Genomic DNA, 22,961 nt, shown 5'->3' with positions numbered 1-22,961 from the left:
TGATTTCCATCTACTCGCAAATCGCATTTAGAATGAAAGTCATGTATATTTCTCATACAATATACAACTCGACGTTCTCTTTGCGCAAAATTCGCAGAAATTTTGCATATTTGAATTATATCTTAATTTTGAAGATAATATTAAGTAATTTATCGGATGGGTCTGGAACTGCTAGCGTAAAGTGGAAGATATCTTTTGTGCGCATCGACTTGCGCGAGAAAATGTAAGTATTTGTACAACTAGGGCATAAGTTTCGTATTAGGAGCAACGCGCGGAGGAAAGTGTGCGAGCGAAAATTCGGGAGAAAAATTTCGGCGAGGAAATTTCGCAGGAAAATTCGGCCATCACGTCGTGTATAGATGCACGGTGGTCCGAGTTTCCGCAACACGCGAGTGAACTCGGTTATGCGCAACAGGAACACATCAATATGTATATATATATACTTATACACGTATGGCACTCCTTTGAACATCTGTCGCTACAAAGAGGATGGATTTACGACCGCCGTGTACTTGATCCAACACGAAAAGGAATCGCGCTTTCATACATGTACTACGTCTCAATTATTGACGTGAGGGTTATTACGAGGCGAAAGAGAAGCCGAAGAATAACCGACCAAACAATGAGAACACAATGCGGTTATTATAATCGAGTTAGTTTTTTTTAATGAAATTATTTGATCGACTTATATCTATTGTATCAAGAATAACGTGCGGGGAAAAATTTGGAGAAATTACGCGAGCGTATTTAAACGTTGCAAACCACGCAATCCTGGTCTCGAATAATGAATTTATCTGAAAGAAGTTTGACATTTATCGCGTTTTGCAAGTATTCTTTTCAACTTTGGAAACGATGTTCAAAATCGATGTAATAAATACAAGCGCCTGTCCTCTCTTTATCTACACCCATCAGCTTGGCGACTGATTAGCATTCGCGGCAGATCATCGATTGTACTAATTATCATTCATCAAGCATCGCGCATTACCGACTATCAGGCATCATCCGTCGCGCTGAGAATTCAAAAATCAATCCTTGGTCCCGTCGCGACGAGGAGGCGTCCCGCGGCGGGAGTCGCGGCGAGGCGGTTCACAGTTTCATTTAATTAACCTGGAAGGAAGGCAGATGTAGATTACGGGAGCGTATCGCGTAGCCGCCGGTACTTTACAGCGAGCGGGCAGGTAAACCCACCTGCGCGAAAGCGCGTCGCAACAACAACGCTTTACGTATGTCTCGCCGGCACGCGAGACTGCGAAGCGAGCCACCGCTATCCTCCCTTAGGTAAACTTAAGCTCGCCCTATGCTCTGCTCTATATGACAGGCTTTCTGCCCTCCTCTCTCTCTCTCTCTCTCTTTCTCTCTCTGTTTCGCTCATTTCTCTCTTTCTCGCCGTATGTACATCTGCCGCGTCGTCGTAACTGCAATCATGAATTAATAAAAAGCTCCCGAATGCTTTTTCTCTCCTCTGATTAAGCGAATTTTTTTTTGCAGAATATCGTGCAGTTGAATGATTTAAAATCATATAATATTGATATCGCACGACTTGAGTACGATTTATACTGCTTATTTTTTGTATTTTTTAGCGAATATTTATCTTATTAATATTGAGTATCGAATGATTTTTCTGGTGAAATAAAAAGACTGCTGTCGCTACGTACCTTGCTTTACTGGCTAAGGTTAAAGTAATACTGAAAACTGAAGTATAAAATTCATGCTTACAGTATTATATTATAATATTATTAGTAACTGAATCATTGCACATTATTCAGCCACCCACGTACGAAAAGTTCCTTCGGGTAGGTCGTCGACATCGCCTCGTTCTTCTTTGTTCACGGACTTTGGTATAGCGTATTATGCTCGTACATAAACGCACTTGAGAATCGCTCGAGCATTGCGATGTAATCTGTTTAAACAGTGGGAAACCGAAAACACACCCGGTGGCTCTTGCCGTCTGCTCATGCAGAAAGCGGCGTTGCACAATTGCTGAAAACATACGTACGGGATAAAAGTCGTGTCCACGCTCCGCACAGTGACATATTGTAACTAATTTGGAATCGGTTTTGCGTTAAAAAAATCTCTGATTAAACTCGTGTTTTTTTACATTTATATTATATATATATTTTGTTTTTTTTTTTGTTTATTCACAGTAGTTTGTATTATTTTACGATATATGCAGTCAACGTTGATGCGTTCTTGGCGTTGCGACAAATAATTCCTACCTGTCGTCACGCAATAAATGTCCGTTATGTAATGAAGAATGATGACAAAAACTTTAGTAATGTGCAGCGTAATACACAGTCTTTGCGAACACAGTCGCTACTTTTGCATAAGACATACGTAAATTATCTAATACCATGCGCTGATTCCGTACCGTTTTCCATCTTCTTCGCGGTACACCTGCCGGTCTGACGACGCGTTTGACAAAATGCAAGAATCGAGGAAAGAGTGCACAACTGTAAACCGTAAGCCTATGAATAGCAGGAGTTCCGCAGGAACATTCCTGTTTACTGTACACTAAGAATAGGTATTTTCCGTTCCTCGATATGTAGTAATCGCAGATACCATTACGTTTACTTTGAGGAATACAATACAATCGTGTAATCTAGGATAAAACGTGGATGATAAAAGCTGTCTTATCAAGATTCGACGAAACAATCGACGCCGTGCATTGCGGTGCGCAGCACGCGTCCGCGTAGAACTGTGCGCATTTAACTGTAGTTTTAACGTAGAGCCGCTCGCCTCGGGAAATGCCGAGTGCTTTGTCCCTCCGACGACGAAGTCGCTCGCGCGAACAACACCGCGCACTCCCGTATAAACCTTGTCTGTATACGTACACACACACACATTTTATCATCCATATGCGCGTCTCCTATTCGGCCGTACACGATGCAGTACGTTAATGGTGTCGGTGCAGATGCACTCGTATTAGCTCGCTCCCTCCTTGGGTCATCGTACCCTATTATCGACATAGGCGCCACTAGAATTTTTGATAAACGTGTTTTCCCAAACGTACTTATGATAGATAATCGTAGATCTCGAAAATAAATATTAAAGATCCGTCGATATCTAAACCCTTTCCTCCACTTATTTATTTTATTTCACTCTGAAGAATTAGAGTATTACGTATCAACTATAAAATAGTTACTTAACTATTTTATAGTTGATACGTAATACTGTATTATAAATATTTCACATTTACATATATTAAGTACACATTACACAATTTATTAGAAACTAATGAGAAATAATTATAGAGTTATGAATTTTCCAACTAATTCAGAGTCCACTACAGTTTATCTAAATATTTTATCGCTCGTTATCTCATATTTCGTTTTATTTTTGATATAGCAAATAATGCGTCTACGGATTATTAACGCACGACGCCATGCACTATCGCGTTATACTACCCGCTGTTACACTGGAAAGAGCAGTCTATTTTAATAAGTTTACTTTAACGAGATATAATTATATGCCTCGCACGAAATCACGTTTCGCGAAATTCAGCGGTTTCTTTAAAGTGTCAAGTGTATCGGACATTTTTGCGGACTTTGTCATCATTTTATGCCGATGTTACGGCTAGTATTTACCACGCCGAAGGCCGATTACCTGAAGATACCAAAGGTCGGCGAATGCGACACGCGTTGCGTGGAATGTGCAAACGACACGCGGTGTGCGTTCGTTCGTATCGGAATACGGGGCAGAGTCAATTAGAGTAATCGTGAAACACGCGTCGAAAATATAACACGAATAAAAAATCTTTTTCTAAATAAATATATTGCATATTTTCAGTGTTTTTTTTTTTTTTTTTTTTTTTTTTCTTTAACGTTTGTCAACATTTTCACGTTATGTGATTAATTAGCGATTCTGACAATTTTTACCCATTCATCGTATACTAATATGTATACGGTTTCAAAAGAGCCAATAAATAATTTTATTTACCCATACGGTGTATCCGTGTCTATTCAAAGCGTTCCCATTTAGAAGCGCTTAGGGCCTGTGAGGTTTTTAACCGGCCCTGCACCGAGGGAATAAATCTTTGGTACATACGAAAGAGAGAGACGTTCGGGGGCGAACGAGGATGGAAGTACCGCTCGACGTGGGTCGAAAGGTGCATACAGGAGGAACGAGTCGGAAACGGGAGTGAGAAAGAGAAGGCGACACGGACACAATAAACCGAAGAGTCCCTCCACAGTGGTGAACACGTGGAAGAGGAGAAGCGGCACACGTGCGAGGAGGACGAGAGAATGCCGAACGAAGAAGGGAGGAGAAGAGCGGAGAACGCGTCATGAGAGTGTAAACGAGAAGGCGAAACGGAAGGCAAGGGAGATGAGAGTGGCGCGAGCAAAGCGGAAAAGAGAACCAACGAGGTAACGAGCAAAAGAGAGACGGGGAACGATTTAGCGAGCGAGAGGAGAGTAGTAGTATGGAGAAATAGCGGCAAGCGAGCCAGAGAGAAAGAGTAGCGAAAATGGTGGAGCAACGTGAGCGCAACGGGGTAGCGGAGAGGAGGTGGGGAGCAAGGGGAGGGGGAGGGAAGAGGGGAGTAAGGTAGGATAAAAAGGAAGAGAAGACGCAATGCCGAGAGAATAAAAGTAGCGAGCGAAACAGCAGTATGGCACGTAAGAATGCGAGTGAGAAGGAAAGAGGGAAGAAAGAGAAATGAAAAAGCTGCCGGGCGAAGGGCGGAAGATGAACAGAGTGAATAACATGTGGCACATTTCTAAGATAAGCGCGCGCTGCTCACGGTTTTTATATCTCCGCCAGATACGCCGGGGAGAAGCCGCTTTGCCTGCCTCTTGGAAGTCGCGACTGGCGGAAATCTAACTTTTCCCAATGCCGATCGCATTGGCGAGGATGACGCGTTTTCGCCGGGGCGTCGACAATTTTCTCGAGTAAGTGAGCGAGAAGTCTGACGGAGACGCGAAATTTGAGATTCGCGCGAGGTAATTTTCGGCAGTGTCAAAAATGATTTTCGGGCGAGACTTTTTGGGAAAGGAATTAGGGAAAGGGAGAAAATAATTAATCAAGTAACGAACTTTTCTGGGCATTCATGAATTATTTTCTTTTTTACTCGTCAGTTCGTCTAAACGTTTTTTTTTGCTGTAAAGTTGCTACGTGAATAACGCCTGGTTGATATAATGACATAATTCAATTATAATTATCGCATTTGTTTGTTTGTTAAAAGACGCGAAAATTGAGTGTCCGCCGGAATATTTTCGGAAGTGACTTTGTGTTCGAGATAATGGCGAAGTCGCTGTGTATGTGCCGCGCAATTATCGTAAAAGCGTTGTACTTTTTTTGACCGCGACGAATCGAACGAGTGTCTCGACGAGAAGAAAAAGCGCGGCGGTATACGGTGGTCTCTACAATAGGAGTCCACGACAAGAGCTACGTGCTCGACCAGGCCGGGGTAATCATGCAGTGGGAAATCCTTTGCGCCGAAATTCTTTTTATTGAGCTACTTCCATTGTATCCCTCCCTTTGCGTCGTTCCTTGACTACTCCGCTTGACGTATAGCGAGCGAGGGGAGTTTTCGTGTAACGCAGCACTCGTGAGATATCGCGGATTTACCCTCCGATACACGATCTTTACCCTGTCAAAAAATTCTGGATAACACAATTTAAAATATAATTTAAAATATAATTAACTTTTTACACCTGCCATATAATTTTTAATCTGAGAGAAATATCTTTCGCGAAATTGATATTCTGTCATCTTCTTGAAGTAAGATTTTTAAATATAAATTATATTTTTCATCGAAATTTAATATTTTTCAAACTTAAATTTGATTAATTTAATTATCAATTTTTCCAAAAGCGTTTGAGTATGTGGGAATAGCGTTTACCACCTTCGCGAAATTTCTCGAAGAAAGCAAAATGTCAAAGTTGCCAACCTGTTTATGACGGTGATTTCTCACTAATGCAAGTCGCTTATCGCATCGCGTGCCTTGCATGGCGCAGGAATTACTTTTTATTATTTGCTACGTGCTTCACCGATCGTTCTCCACGCGAAACTCATTTTAATCTCATTTCATTGTAAAAGAATACATGTCGGACGTTTGAAGAAATCACACCGATTTTCCCGAAGGAATAGGCGTTGGTATAACGGTTGATTATTTGCGAGCAATGTCGCGCGCGCGAGAATTACCTTTTCGCACGTAGAACGTAAAGTTGCTTTCGCGAAGTTCGTGAGTAATAACGTTTTTGCCGCGTACAACGTCACTCCGAGTCTTCCGGCTTACGCGCGATTCTGTAAATGACTTAAAATAGAACATTCTTCCCGGACTACACGAATACATGCACGACGATCTACGCTTGGTTCCAGTTTAAATGGATAACACGACGAATTATCACTTCCACGAAAGAAACATCCATTAATAGTAAGCAGTGGACTCTTCTCATGCGCATTGACTTGGCAATTGCGTGAATAATGAATAATTTTACTGCAAACCGATACAAGAGTATCACAAGTGTAGAAGAAAATTTTTATCAAAGATTCAGCGTTATAATCGCACATTTGATTCGTAATGACGTCGGCAAATACTAATTAAACAGAGAAATAGAATTCTTTCACGACGATAACTAAATAACATAATATTTAAATAAATCGCGTAACGCAAAATATACTTTGCGATTTTTTTAATAACCGATCACAAACTCAGTGGTGGAAGTGTAACAAAGTTTTTCGCGCTAATCCGCCGAGACGCGAACATACTTTCTCGCGTCGGCAGTAGAAGTTCGCGTAGGAAAACTTAAGAAAACTCACACACATCGCAACTCTAAGTGAGAATGCCAATGTATGCACAAGGATACTATTATATACAGAGGATGTGCGTCCTCTTTTCACCAGATCGCCCGACATACATAAAAAATTTCTTAGAAAAAATTTCAAGGAAAACGATTATAATTAATAAATAATTGTACAATCTCTTCTCCCTGTTTAACAAATATTCTTATTTTATATGTAAATTATCTCTTTATGTGTAAATATCGAGAAAAAAAAACGAACGCGTAATTATGATTTTACCATACTATTGGATTTAGTGATTTAGGATTCTCAGAAAAGATAAATTGTTATCTCCAGCGGAACTCACTTAATCAACTCAATATTTTTGAAGAATCTAACACTGCCGTCTAACAGGAGAAAGCCGGTTCGAATTTCATTTATTTGAAAAAAACTATTGTCTAATTGATTTATGGTTTTTTCCATTGTAACTTTCGGCTCTTTTTAAGAGCCGTTTTAAGTGTAGTTCTAGGTATACAAAACTGAGGACAAGTTCAAAGAATATAATGGTGGTCCTAGAATTGCTAGAATTTCGGAAGCATTCTTAAACGATGACTTCATGCTGGAAGTTGCACTTATCGTTCGGTTCTTATGGTTGCAACACACAGTTTGTCCACAAGAAATCTGTGTATCTCTTCACCGTTTTAATTTTTCAATTCTCTTTTTTCCTAATCTGAAGACTACTAATCTCAGTTGAAAATTTAATGAATATACATTTTATTGAAACTAGTACAGAATTTAATGACTTTGCTGATTAGATAATTTACAATAATAGTAATCATAACACAGACAAAAGTTTTGGACGATTATTCGTCCGGAAATCATCCCATGAAAAACTCACGAGTATGAGGAAAGTAAAATCGACGCCAAACGTACGCGGAGCCTCGGGACAAAGAAAATCATTCGTCGCGCGCACACTTGAAATTCGGGGGAATCGTAGCATCGCATACGTTATCGAGGGCGGCCTGAAAACCTGCTCGACGCAGGTCTTGGAACGCGCAGCATCTCCATCTCAGTCCCCTCACTCTCTCGCTCGCCCATTTTTATTTACGAGAAAGACGCACACACGCGCGAGCGTTCGTCTGTGCCGCACGACGAACATACAGGCAGGCATTCTTATGCACGTGTCGAGACAAACCAGACACAATGGTTATCGGGAGCCCGAAACACTGAGTTTAAGGCCCGCGCGCACAAGGGTATCCAGGTATGCGACGCTACCGAACTGTCGGCCGAAAGACATAGGCCAATTAAATGTTAAGCGGCGATAATACTCGACAACCGACGCCGATAAAACGACAAACATTTTATGTGTGCGTTGTCACAAGGTTATACAGGTGATCAAACAGGTGGCCAGGTAAAAGGGACGAAGTAAAAATTTAATCGAAACGTGTGTATGAAAAAAATGAGTGTCTTTTTCCTTAATCGTGTTCTTCACGTAATTTTGGTCAAAAATCGAGTTTCTTACGACTATAATCTAAAATAATAAGTGAAATCGAAAAGTTGTCTAGTCAAAAAAGTGTCTCTTTTTAATTCTTTTATATAATCTCACACATACGATTGTCTAAAGCGAGAAATTGTTAAATATTTTTTTTTGTAAGTTTTATCATTTACAAATTCGATACAAGATGTTACATTCTATTATGTACTAATTATTTGCTGTTTATTTAAACATTCACTTTTGCTGCATATGAGAAGCAAAGACTTTGGCAACTCCATGCATAATCGGAAAAATAACTGAAATTTGATTTCAGAATTAACAACGTCAGCTTTCAGCTGAGTCTTAAAGAGATTCGCATGATCCTTACGGTTCAGTGCGCGCGCTACGAACCGTCGGCCGAAAGAATCGAATTATGCAAAGCCGGTTCTCGATTCCCCGATGACGACAGCGACAATTACGATCATCGTTGCGAATCTGGTAAAATGGACGGAGAACGAACGTTTGGTTAGCCGCGCGACTTCGCGGGATCGCGAAAGGATTGCTCGTTCGCTTGCTCGCTCTTCCGGCAAGCGCAAGGATCTCGCGCGAGGATAGCGTAACGACATAAAACCACCGCTTCTTCTGCTCCTCGTGGCATGCGACCGGTTTAAAGACCGACCGTTCGCGAGCCGTTCCTCAGCCGAGACGCGGACGTAGAGGTTAAAGGGACTACGACTTTGGACGAGAAGCCGCAGCAGAATAGCGGCGAAAGGAGTCTCTCAGAAAAGGATAGAGCGAGACGGAAGAAGAAAAAGAGAGGAGTGAGAAAGAGAGAGACCGCTCTCGGGTAACTTGAGGGACGAACGCTAGAGCTATACTTTATTTCGTTCGCCGCTAAATCGCCTAAGGACTCCATCGATCGATAACGAATACGACGACCGAGTTAAGCGCCGCAACGATAAACGCTGAAACGCGCCGAGGAAAATAAGGAAAACGGAAAATAAACGGCGAGACGCGATTGGTGAGCGGCGAGACTGAGGTCAAGCAAATGTATACTGTGTGTGTGAAAACGATGGAAAAGGAGATCTCCGACGTGAAGGAGAAGGACGCGTGTTAAAGATATAAAAGTAACGGAAGCCAGTGCGGAGCTGCAGAAAATTTTAGTAATACACTGCTATTGATTTTGAAATAAATTGAAGCTCATTCGAAGGCTTCTGGGAAATCGTATAATTTTTTAAAGTCCAATCTAAATACGAACTCGTTTCGAATGGCTCTTGCCAATCCTGAATTTACAACTTTGAATGCTTTGAATGCTTTTGAATTTATTTTATTTAAATCTATAAGCCGTACAATAACTTTTATGCTTGAAAGCAAATACAAAATATAGGTATGTCTCATTCAAAGCGATATCGAATTTAACACTTAAAAAATATTGAAAACGAATAATGAAAGCTGATAAAAAATCCATTTATTTGGAAAATATTATAAATCTTATCTTTTTATTGCACGTTCTTTCTCAAAGACTTAGAAAGTTTCCACAATAGACATTTCTGTCTCTTGCTGCGCTTAGACTCGTTTCACGCACAAAAGTAGTACCTGATATATAGAACTAAAGGGATGGATTTACAATCCTGCGAGAGCAAGTTTGTTAAATAAAATATTTTACTTTCGAAATGAATAGACGTTGAAAGGAATTTTGGAAAGTAAATTTTACGATACACGATGGGTGTAACGAGAGAAAGGAACGAGGGTGGGAAAGGAGAGAAAGAGGAAAATTAAAAGAGTGAGGAGGGAGGGAGGGGGGAATCGCGAGGTGGGCGAGTGAGAGGGACTTCCCCTCTCATGAAATGCAAGAGTGGCCCGACTGCAAACCAGGTAAGAGAGGACGACCAGCTGTTTCCTCGCGTGACGTCACGCAGGTGCCTACAGGGGAAGCCGAGGGGGCAGGTGGACAATGCTCCTAGCGATCGTGTCTCGATTCTGGTCTCTCAATACTCCGCTCCTTGGGCGGCCATATTTTTTCTCTCTCTTTCCCGTTCTCGTCAAGTCGCACACACTCGTTTACCCTCACGGACGAATTTGTATGTCGCACGTATGAAGGTTTGGGGCCCTTGATTCTCTCTCTCTCTCTCTCTCTCTCTCTCTCTCTCTCTCTCTCTCTTTCTCTCTGGATCGGTCTCTTTGACAGTCGGAGTTACTTGACCTTCTGCATTTTTGAATGTCCGAGTCGAATTCTGATACCTTTAAATAACTTGTCTATATATAGAAATGTTATACATCGATTTTCTGAGTTGCTCGTGCACTTTTCTTTATTCGCTGCTTATTTGAGCAATTCAAAATTGATTTTTTATTTCTTATTCGAAATTTAGTTGACTTTAATTACTTCGTAACTTATAATATTTCATTACAAATCTTTAAATATTTTGATTTTAAGTAAACGCATTTTCCACTCAAATTAAATATTAAGGACATAATTCAGCATTATGCCATAAAAATGAAATTTGTGATGTATATTCGATGAACCATGAGCGCAGAGTTATGAAAATAAATAGAAAAGCCAATAATTACATTTACCAATAATTACATTTTATCTTATCGAGTTATGTACACGAGCTACTGAAAAAAATTTGCATATACGATAATTACAAGAAACAGCATACTTTTTATCTAAATTAACTGTACAACGTAAAAATTATGACAATATTATCCATTTTGAATATTAAAAACTTACCATTGTATTTTCTTAAAAACCGTATTTAAAAGAATACTTTTTCCGCCAAATAATTGTATAATAACTTTTTTGTTATGCATTTATTCCTTGTAGAAACAATTGAATGTAAAGTATTCGTGATTAGCAACAAAGACCAAGAATCAAAGACACGTGTTGAAACATTTGTCGCAGCCGCCCGCTCGCTCTTTGATCTTCCGGCGATAGAGCGAGCCCTATTAGCTGTCTCGTGTATCAATTAAATTTGCATCCCGTCGCAAGCGCGCGGGCAAGAATCACGAGTAGGTAATAATCCGCATTTCTGGTTTACCCAATCGTTACTTAATCCCTGAATATTCATCCACCCGCGATGCACGGCGTGCGTTTCCATTGTTTTCTAAACAGATTGTCCGATATCGCGGCCGGCTCGATGTGCCACGGACACGCTTTGCTTCTCGGTCGATTCTCCCCCCCAGCACATACGTTGTGTCAACGTATGTGTCTCGTGTGCTGCGTGGACTTTACGTCTGTGTACGTGCATTCACGAGACGCATGCGTATAGCCATCGGAAGGGCCGACGTCAGGTCATTGTGTCTCTCCGCGCGTTTTCCCCGAGGATTAAGAATCATACACGCACATGCATAACTGTACGTTGCGCACATTGACGCACGCACACATACGCATCGTCTACTCTTTCCTCGCCTAATCGGACCAATAACCCCGTGGACGTCGCCGCGTTGTTGCGTGCACACTTTTCTCCGCCGACACGTCTTCGGCGTGTCTTTCTCGAGTGTGACCCATTTATCCGCACGCTTTAGCCGCTGCATCTCGAGAGAAGACTGGAAAAAGATTACCCGACCAGATACGCGCGCCGTTCGGGAAGTCTCTTCGCAACACCGTCTAGATGAAACATCGATTCCTGCCTTGACACGGCAGTGTCGCAGTTTATTCTCGTCGAGAGAATGTATTTTCCGGTTAGGAACGAAATGTGCGGTAACGAGATAGAAGCGTGAGATATAAGGGAAAAGAGACGTATTTATGAGAATCGAGAACAAGGTGAATATCCATATGCAGAAAACTATTGTTTGGATTTTATTATCATTTATAATTACGCGTGCTTTGTAATATTTTATAACTGTAAATTTTCTTGTTGAACACAATTTAGAGTGATATTTTTGCCATTTTCTTCCGAAGCAATAACTAAAAGAGAGAATCATCGGTATTATTATACTCGCTGGCATTGTTAAGAGTTACTTGTCGCGTATTAAAGCTGCGTCTCCGAAGAAGGTCACAGATTGGTCGGCGATGATTAATCACGAACACATTATCTTATCGTGAGTTGAATGCTCCTATCGTTCGCACGTCATCGCTGGCTTCTCCGTTAGCTACATCGCGCGACGAGCGAATTACATTATTCGTCGAGTATTTCAATTAATGTGATACACTTTAACTAATTCGATAAAATCATTTAGCGAGATCGGCTAATGTCACTTTCTCGCACATTCGTGGCGTAAGTTCAGGCAATTGTTTTCTCATTAATGTGTTTTCTAGAAAATTATTTACTTCTATCTTTTATTCGCAGAAAATATTGTATCTAATGAAACGAGTTTGACGGATAAAGATAAACGATGATGAATCTTATTCTTTCTCCGGTACAGTTCATAACGATAATTTTAGGATACAGCGAAGGAAGTGTAGGGATTATATTTTATCGTTGAGATTCTTAATCAATAAAAATAGGAGGACTCTAGCAAATTATTTTTAGAGCTGCAAAGTATGAATCATGAAAGATTGAAAAATTAATTGTTAATTTTCTCGAATACACTTTCAGTTATGTTCGCTCTCTGTTACAATCATCACATCCTGTTGCGAAAGCGAGTTCGTAATCCACATCGCAATGGGGACAGCGTGCGACGTAAGCAAGTACGCGCGCATTACCAAGCCCTTAATCTCGATCTATGCGCAAACGCGTGACAGACAAGCGCGTCACGGCAGAATAGACTTCGTTAAAAAACCGCAACGTCCTTTCCCACTAATCCTCCCCTTCCCTATTACCTTCTTATTTGCCTCTTCCTTTTTACCTTCAAGCCCGTCGATGGCATCATAAGTCTGCGGACAATGAAAACAATGCGCCCGGATGAGTAATCCTCCTTCAAGTACCTCGAAGCTAATTGCGAGATACTGCGAGAACGAGAGAGAGAGAGAGAAAGAAAGATGGGAAGAGTGGAGTACGAAGGTAGAGGGAAAGAGAGAGTTACGCAAGAGTGAGCGAAAAGAGAGATATGTCGGAGAGCGTAGGAGGAATAGGGACAGAACAAACAGTAGGTGACCCACCCGTTTGGTAATACACTGTTAGTCATAAGCATACTTGCCTACTTTGGGAATTCGAATCCGAGTATGGCGTTGGGATCTTGTGTTATCGGCGGAATCGGTAAGCGCGTCGGAGCGGCTAGAGAATCGGCGTCGTACATACCGGGCGCCCGATGCGATTCTCTACTCGGGAATAACGGCATTTCACGGCGAGACGACCGACTACCTACCGCTCTTGGATCGCTGCTGCGGCAATCTCGTAATCCTTTACGCAGACATAACGCTGTTCGCGATGTCCATAGAACATGGTGTATGATCATAAATAATTTCTATGCGAGTGAACATTCTTGCGTCAAAATTATATAGTGACATTATGATTTCTACAAAGTAACAAAAAAAAAAAAAAAAAACCGGATGTCTGTTATGCAATATCAGAATCAGAAATAGCGATTGTGGGAATTTCGTGGTCAGACATTTTGCAAGAATTTCATAATTTTTGTGTGATATATCTTTATAACTTTTAGAACTAAATTTCGCCCATTTTTCCCATTTATTTTTGCCCGAAAATAAAGATTAATTATGTGACTACATGTTAAAAACATGAGTGGCGAGAATACTAAAATACATTGTCCGTCGATACTGGATAAATAATTTAAAAATCAGTTTTGCAGCAGCCACCAAAATTCTGCAATTTTGCAAATTCGAAGTTAATCCGCCGCTTAGTAAATGGTTATTTAAATCATCCCTGCTATTTTTATCCTGATAATACTGTTAAACTTTCAATAAATCTGGTAACCGGCATAGAGTGATTAACTGTATAAGAAATAACGCGTGAGTAATGCATGATACATAATATCGCGAATTCATAATATCAGCCGCCAACTGCGTGCTATTTAAACAGCTGCACCGAGGAATCCTGCGTATGGCCTATAATTAAATGCGCTATTTTTCGCCACGCTAGAATTATCGTACTCTCGATGCATTCTCGAAGATTCTCGATGCTTCGGCGTAACGTTATCGGTGATATTTAACAAAGTCGTTTATGTACGATATCAAGTTCAACATGTAAAAGACTGTCGTAAGGTCTAACTATTAAAAACTGTGACGGGCAACACGATTAATCGATCAATATTCTTGGAACATATTCGTGCATAATTCCAACATTCAACTATTAACTGACATTTATATGTAATTAACAAAAAAAAGTCATTGCGTTAACGTTCATTGTGAAAGTTAAAAAGAGCAATTTGCAAACACGACGCAGGTAGCATCAATTGAATGTATTTATATATTTTCATCGTTTATTGTGTAAATAAATTACATCAGGGGCGTACCTTTTGCGGATGTCGATCAATTTAAACAATGGTTAATCACAACGTGCAAACACATTGTTTCCATTGTACGGCGCGTATACACACGCGTAACGGGTCGCCGCATTGAGAAACCGTTCAATAAATTTCAGCTTCGCGAGGCGTCTCACGAAGAATCGTGGACATTGCGGAAGCTAGCGAAGATAACGCCGGGTCAGATTCTGTAAACACTGTTATCAGCGTATGAGCTGAGTACCACCGAGCCTGCATCGCAATCGCGCGCGATAGGTTGCGAGATTCACATCTACACCTTACGGTTACGCTCATGATCACCAGATCGTAATTACGATTTTTGTCCCACCGCGCGGGTAAACAATAGTGGAGGTGCGATGCGCCTCCTTTCTCGCCGGTGAATCTTTTTTCTCTCTCTTTCCTTTTTTTCCTCTCTTTTGTAAAAAGTTAATATTCTATCTCGCGCACCGAACGGGAATTGGAGTAGAAACGAATCGATAATACGAAGCTTTAACGTTATCACGACGACCTCTGTATCGGTGATTAATGAAATTGTTTGTCGACAATGGAACTTGTTTGCAGACTGAAACGATATTACATTTACAAAGAAGTAGATTTTTAAAAAAAGGTTTTTTTTCTGTACATTTTATAGAAAACAGCGTCAACAGCTGTTGGAAGTAGACAATGGAAAAAGATAGTATTCCTAGTTGAATTCTCTATTTTATTTTGTACGCAATTAAACAAATGCTTATGAAATATTATGTGCGCGTACAAAAATAGCAGTTTCAAGCTATTTTTAACTCCAAATTATATTTGTGATAAAATGCATTCATAGATAGCATTCATCAATAGATTATCTGCATAATTTTCAACGAGAGCCGCATATTTTATATGTCAGAACGTAATTACGTTGTGTCGAATCGACGGAAGCAACATATCAACTCTAAAGTTAATTTTCACATAAAGAACTCGTTGAAATGTTGTAAAACATCGTATTTTACGATGCGGTATAACATTTGTAGTTTCTAACGAAAGAGGGCTTCTTTGCGTCAATCCGTTGAACAACGCTTGAGAAAGAGAGAGAAACATTCGAAGACGATCAAAGTCGCTTAAAAATAGCCTGTGTAGCAGCCGAAAATAAAGGCGCGAGTACCATTCTCGTTCGACAAACGATCTTGTGCGAGACGCACGCGATGCGTTTTACGCATCGCCTGCGCGCGATATATTTGCTTCTCTCTCTTCCTCACAACTTCAAGACTTACTCGTTTCTCTTCGACGATCGACCGCTTTATCTCCTCGAAAGTACGCTACTAGGGAAGCTTCAGAGAGTGCTAAATCATGAGACATATTTTTGGAAAGTTTCAATAATAATGAACCGTCTTATCGCCAAGTGAAAATGCGGGTATTATTGATCGAACGTAATGTACATAATTTGAAATCCAGGTCATATTCTTTGATGAACACAAGAGATTTTACAAGAAATTGTAATAATAATAAAGGCTAGAAATAAAGTTTGATCTCATAAATCTTAAGCACGAAAAGTGATATAAATGTCTATGAAAAGGCTGAATCTTAAATCCAGCATTCATTGTTTATTGTTACGACCGGACGCAACATCCAATGAAATTCAATAGAAAATCAGGATTCATCACTGTCTAAATTCGACAGCCGACAAGTGCAGCATGCACTCTCGATTCTTGCTTCAAGAATTTTTTTCACATTTCACACATATGTACATGTGACTGGCGGTACTAAGAAAAACATGATTGCGTTTCTATATAGCGTAAATTCTTCACACATTTATTTTCGTGATTTTTTACTATCAACTTTCTGTTTATCGAAATCCGATAAACAATTTGCAAGAAAATTTTTCTCGGCCGTATTTGACACACCTTGTTTCCGCTCACCGTTTTCTGTAAAATTTCACTATATAAAAATTTATTTTTTGCTCGAATTTTACTCACTAAGATTCAAAATATTTTCTTCGGGCGCGATCGATTGCTTCCGACAATCATCGTTGATCCCCCGCGGAGCTAATCGCTATAACGGAATTAGTTCGCGTGTGAAAGTGTCGATTGTCGTGTATTGTTTTTCGATGAATTTACGACGTAATGTTAAGCAAAATGTGTGATATTCGTGAGTACGTACGTTTAAGATTACATAATATTCGAGAATGTATGAATCGCGGACGCGATTGTGCGAAATTTGTTAGATGAAAAACGCCGGCCTCATAACCTAAAATCGCGACCATTAAGATTTGTCAGAATATGATAGACGCGATTTTCTTGCTAGTAAGAGTCGTTTGATCCATCGCAGAAGCAAGCGTCACATCAAAATTCAAGTCGAGCCAACTCGACTGTTTTGTATTACACATTATTTTGGCGAATTCGCAACAAACGGTAATGAACGTGCCTGCGGAAGTAATCGCGATAAGAATTTCCGCGGAAATCCCGATTGCGTAATTATACAAAAAAACCAGCTAAATTCAGCATTGGCATTTATTTCAACGTGCGAAAATTTTCTTTCGGGAATAAAAGATTACGAGAATGTGTGGCATTTACTTTTTTTTTTTTTTATTTTTTTTATTTTAATAGAAAGTGTAGTATTTACGCCAGAATTGAGGTTATATTCTCGCAATCACCGTTTGTCTCATCGATCGCGTGTGTGTGAAATGTCAAGAAACTAGGCTATGGATCAGAGAATGGGTGGTGCATGCAAAATGATCTCCGGCTGCCGAGGTTAAACAACAGATCTTCCTAATGCATTAGATGCTGCGGTATACGTCCGATTGCTGTTATGAATGGTGAGTATTAATTTAAAAAATCGTTCTTCTGCGTTTCTTTATATTTTGTGCACGGAAAGAACACTTGCTGAAAGATCTAAAAATTGTGCTGGATACAGATCTGAAAATAAATTTTATTGGACATTCAAAATTTATCAATAGCATTCGATCTTGGATGATGGATCGTCAAAACTTTTTGTTACGATATGAAAAAGATCGAATGTTCTATTGATAAATTTTAAATGCCCAACAAAATTTATTTTCAGATCTGTATCAGGCGCAATTTTTAGATCTTTCAAAGGTGTACTTTTCGTGTGTAAGATGAGAAAACAATGCGCATCTCAATTCTATTAATATATATATATGTTTATCTTCCCTTAATTCCAAAAATTATTATACACAACAATTTTATGACTGCATAGCAGCAAATGTTATTGCAAAGTTCTTGCACTGGTACACCAGCCAGTGTAAAGCTGGCATATTATTTTGTAGAAACATACACATTTCGAATTGTCGAGACAGCCAAATGTTAGCAATGTTGGCAGATTGACATTTTGATCAAATTTACTGTCAATCTGCCAACATTGCTAACATTTGCTTACTGGGTTGCATTCCTCTACAAACAAAAAATTAAATTTTTTAACTAAATAATAAACATAAGTAAAAGAAGTTAGAAATAAAATCTCTGAATATCTCAAGGAATCTTATTAAAAGCCAAATATTGCAATTTTAACATTGCTTCTATTATTACGTTATTTATTTCTTCATATTTTTGACTCATGATATCATTTTACATTGAACGGGCAAATCGACGTACTTGGCGCCGCGGCCTTCGTAATGAATCAGATAAATGATTACCGACTACTCCGTTTACATATTGATATCTATGTCCAATCGCGAAGTATATGCAAAGAAGCGAGGAACAGTGCGAGCCGATTGCATAAGAGGGCTGCTTAATGATAGTTCGATGCGATCTATCATTTCGCTTCAAAACAATGATCGCTCGATTGGCTAACTGTGCAATTATGCTTTTGTAACAACGCGTTAAAGATTAACTTTCACTTCTTTCCGTTCACGTTAAAAGCGAAGTCTTAAGTTAAACCCTTTCGCTACAACATCACTCGACCGTAAAACATTGTCACTGTCACAGCATTCTAAATAGCTTTCTTCTGCTAAAAGCGTATGTTTGTGGTATATCTAATTATCACAGAATAATTTATTCTGTAATTAAAAGTAAAATTTTGTATCACGTGTATATTTTGAAATTGAATATCAATGTTTATGGTCGGCGTATTTATTCTTATAGAATCTATTTATCACGATTTGTTGCGGACGCCGCTCAGATGAAATAGAAACTTATAAATATCACTACGCTTCACGCAGCGTTAACACGCGATTATTAAGCGTGCGAGTACGATTTTAAGAATTAAACAAACATATGGTAACGAAGTGCATACCGAAGTACATAATATACTGGAGCAATTAAGAGTATAAAAAATAAAATTAGCAGTCAGCTGTTGGTTATTGCACATATTTTATAATATATTATATTATGAAAGTTATCATTCTACGAATTTTTATATATTATGTAGAAATATTTGTCATTTAAATACAGTGCACTTCATAATTATATTATATATAATAATTATATATTATATTAAAAATATCGCGTTTTTTTATAGTATTCTATCCGCATTATAATCTTATAAAAAATTTGAATTGTAAAAAAAGAATTTTGAATGTGAACTTTTTATAACTGCTTCGATATGTGCATAATAAATCATTCAATTATTTCCAGAACTCACATAAATTACATAAAGCACAAAACCAAGCATATCGAAAGACTCATCGATATTTTTTACGTATCAATTGCGTCAATACTTATGTAAAGAATGCCAGAAAAAAAAACGTGGTTTTGCATTATAGTCAAATGATATTCAAATTTATCATCTGATAGCGAAGCTTACAGCAAGCGATAATAAATAAATTTTATAAGAATAATCATAACGACCACGAACATTTATATTTTATATACCATTTTAATATTTTATTTTCAATCGAAATTATTCTAAAATATAGAATGATTCATATTTATTTCAATCTTTCACATCCGATTTCTTATTAATTGCATCTTCTAGTTAACACAATATTAATTATATCGTCAATTATCATCATTATATGCGACTATTTTGTAGTTATCACATAACATGTGTGTATCCATATTATATATCATTCTTATCATAAAATTATCACACGCGCTTGTTCTCAGACATGTTAAAAAAAAGTATTAGGTAATTTTCGGCTGAGTATTACAATTTTTATTTGATATAGCGTAACGCGTGCGCTATCTCGTAACGTATATGTTATAAAATAATACAGTTGATATCTTATTCCGACATTTTGTTCTTTAGCCAGGCATTTTCTCGCGTTAAGGCCGTCAAAGTATCAATTGCATAAGTCGACAACAATAAGCTGTAAACCAGTCGAACGGTACGCGCGTGTATCGCGTTCCATCGCGTCGTCGCAGTACAATGATCGACCGGCTCGATCCAGTTTAGGCTTATCGCGCGCTTCACTGTAGAATCACTTCATGTCGTCGCTTTAACGCACACGAATGGACGTTCCGAACTTTGGTTTCGTCGTGACTGTCAATACGATTCTTTCGAAAAACGCTTAATGTTATAAAACTTTACATATACCTGTCAAACGGAAGAAAAACTGACAAGCGTTAAAAACACGACAGACTGTAAGCAAAAAACATTCAGTGACTTTATATCACAATTCTTTATTTGCTTTACAAAAATTCCAAGTATAATATTTACAGATTTTAGAGTGCAAAAGAATTATTAGATATTTGTAATATTCTAAAAGGATCAAATATTAATAATATTGTGAAAGAATGAGATATCTGTAATATTGATACGATAACACGCGTATAGAGAATGCCAATAATTATAACAGTGAATCGACTAAGAATACAACAGATAGATTTCATCGTACAATTTGATGCCGCGCTCACAATCGACCATTGCGCAGTAAAAATTAATTGAACTATATTATTCAACGGCAGATTTGCACCCATAAGCTTTAGCCAGATTTAGCGAACGACTGCGAGATACAATATCACAGTTTGGCTGTATCGATACATAAACAGTGAGTTAGCTCTGCCAGCGTCAAAATGAATAACGCGATGTGTTTTTCGAAAAGCATCTGTATAAAAACAAAACCGGAATTGTCGCTATTGATCGAATCTATTCACTCGGTTTCCTTCGCGGCACACGTCTGGAAAATTATAGCACAGATAACACACGCAGCAGACTTGGGGACTGTTGTGTGGCGGCGAAGATAGCAGGTAATTCTTGCATAATTCTTATGTAAGTCACTGCTGCTACGATGGTATAACCAAGTGTGGAGTATATAATTGCATAAGCGTTAAAATTAATATGTATTACATGTTGTCGTAAATCCTTGGTCATACGCGGAAACCGATGGCTCAAGCGCAGACCGTAAACCTCCTGCGAAGTTCTTAAAAAAAAAAAAAAGTCGACGGTGTGAGGCCGGGCAAGGGTGAGCGAAAGGGGCGGGGAAAGCTCAGGGGAGAGACGGAAAAGCTAGTAAAAGCGAAGAAGAGCGGAGGAAAAGCTAAGAAGAGTCCCGGCTCCCCTACTTGCAAGTCACTGTTTTCATTAGAGATCTTTTTCGAAGCGTATACGTTAGCGGGTTTGCGCGGCGTAAAGGTCGAGCATGATCTCCGAAAAAGTTTACGATGGAAAAATCAAGCTGTCAAGCTGGAGAAAGTAATTCTTTCGGGATTGAACATCTATTTTAAATAATTTCGTCTAATCGGGTCAAACACAATTTTTGGTATTTTTGCAAATATTCAAGTTTTATTAACGCTTCTCGGCTTTCATTTGAATATAATTAATATTTTAATTTAATTTCTTGCTAAAATATAATATTGTGAAAGAATTATCTGTTATATTGCACGTGAAAATTGATGCGCCGTTTAACAAGTAGAAAGAAAGCACGTGCCTGCCGAATTTTAATTCCATTCCTCGCAAGAATGATTATTTGTATGAACCGACAATAGGCGCAAAGAATTGCACGCAATTTCTGTCGAGAGCAGACATCAAAGCAATCTGTTCCGATTTGATTGATTCTCGCGAAGCGATAATTAACAGCGTGGAATTTCGACGGTGGTTCACATCGAATGAACGGGTGCAAAATCTGGCTAACGCACCTATGGCAATTTGGAAGGCCGCGCCGTTGTTCTATAACGTCTAGTCCCTGACCTAACCTATTGGAAAACATGGATCGCGAAGTTATCAGAGCGTGCGCCCGGCTGTTTTGCGAGCACTTACTCACGTTTCGATTTTATAGCAACAACTATAAGCGCCGCGCATTGAGCCGTTCTGCGGTGACTGCGGCAAATCGCGAATTCGACCCTTCCCTCCCGCCCTCTCTCCCTTTACATAAAGAGGACCCTTTCGCCACATTTAACCGTGTTGTGAGTTTTGCTTTTGAAACGCGTCGGAATCTCTAAGGCCGCTTTGGAAATATAATCCGTTTATTTAAGCTGCATATTTCGCGAAAACGCGATAAATTTAGACTTTGAGATTCGCGTGGTTGACGCTTGTGAATTCCGGATGTACCGTTTTCAAAATAAATAGCTCACGTGTCACGAATCGAGGATACTTTGTCGAGAATGCTTTGTGCGACGATCTGGCGTGGCAGAATCAACAGCTAGGGTATGTTGATTTTAAGTACAATGCATGTTTGAGCATTATAGAGTCCGGTTAGATGTATCAAAAGCTAAATATATTTACGCTTCGATGGAAAGTCCGAACGGGGGTATTTATTCATCAATCCTTTTTGTGCGTTAGATTAAAATGCTTTGAATTCATATTTTATCTTTCCGCAATGAGTCCAGCGCAACATTCGCAACACGATTCGTTCGTTAAATGGTTGAAATTATTCACAAACTCGCCGATATAATCGACCATTATTACGTATAATTATCGTGTTTGTTATCACGTATCGTCCAAGTAACTTGTCTGAGCATTTTGTCGTGTCTGGGGAAACACACGAGATATTACAGCTGGTGATAATCATGGCGCTATCTTGTACAAGTGTTTGGATAAGCGGATAATACGGAAACGTTTTGCACGATTTACGATATGTTTTGTAACAGTACTTCGTTAACTGTGCGATATTAATAAGCAAAATATTGCGATATTAGAGACCCTAGTAATAAGCGACGGGGCGATCCGATATTGATGACGCAGGTAAATTTGCTATTATGCGAAATAGCGGTATACATCGTTAAATCTAAAAATGTGCAGTGTCTTCGTGCCTAATTATTTTGACCTGATATCAATTTTAGACCTCTTTCTCTTTGTAGAGAAAATAGTAATATTTTTTAATGCTACAAAATAGTCGAATTTTATATTCGCGGCCTTTCACAGGTTTTTATATTTCTCCAAATATTTTTATATATAATTATTCTAACATGATATAAAACTTGAAATTTTTTATTTATAAAGAAAATATGAAAAAGATTTTCGCATGAAACAAATGAGTTTTACGTCAGATATTTCTTGTTTTCTTTTGCTTCGCCAAAATGGGAGAAATATGATTTTACAT

General features: G+C 39.0%; 2 protein-coding genes across 4 annotated transcripts in view; one reads left to right on the top strand and one right to left on the bottom strand.

Annotated features, from left to right (window-relative positions):
* The window catches only part of east (enhanced adult sensory threshold), a 105,870-nt gene that overhangs the window by 10,148 nt on the left and 72,761 nt on the right, over window positions 1-22,961 (bottom strand). The window lies entirely within an intron of this gene.
* Window positions 1-22,961, top strand: part of LOC105675117 (uncharacterized) — a 109,603-nt gene that overhangs the window by 31,500 nt on the left and 55,142 nt on the right. Inside the window, exon 1 of one of the 3 annotated variants that reach the window (XM_012371958.2) lies at window positions 16,601-17,339. The exons of the other annotated variants lie outside the window; for them this stretch is intronic. Within the exon in view, the coding sequence (XP_012227381.1) occupies window positions 17,333-17,339 (7 nt within the window). The 5' untranslated portion in view covers window positions 16,601-17,332. Of the gene's footprint in view, window positions 1-16,600; window positions 17,340-22,961 lie in introns of those variants that run through there. 3 annotated transcript variants of the gene reach the window in all.

This window comes from Linepithema humile, chromosome 5 (genome assembly GCF_040581485.1).
Source record: "Linepithema humile isolate Giens D197 chromosome 5, Lhum_UNIL_v1.0, whole genome shotgun sequence".
Lineage (NCBI taxonomy): Eukaryota > Metazoa > Arthropoda > Insecta > Hymenoptera > Formicidae > Linepithema > Linepithema humile.
This window is presented reverse-complemented; position numbering and strand designations above follow the sequence as displayed.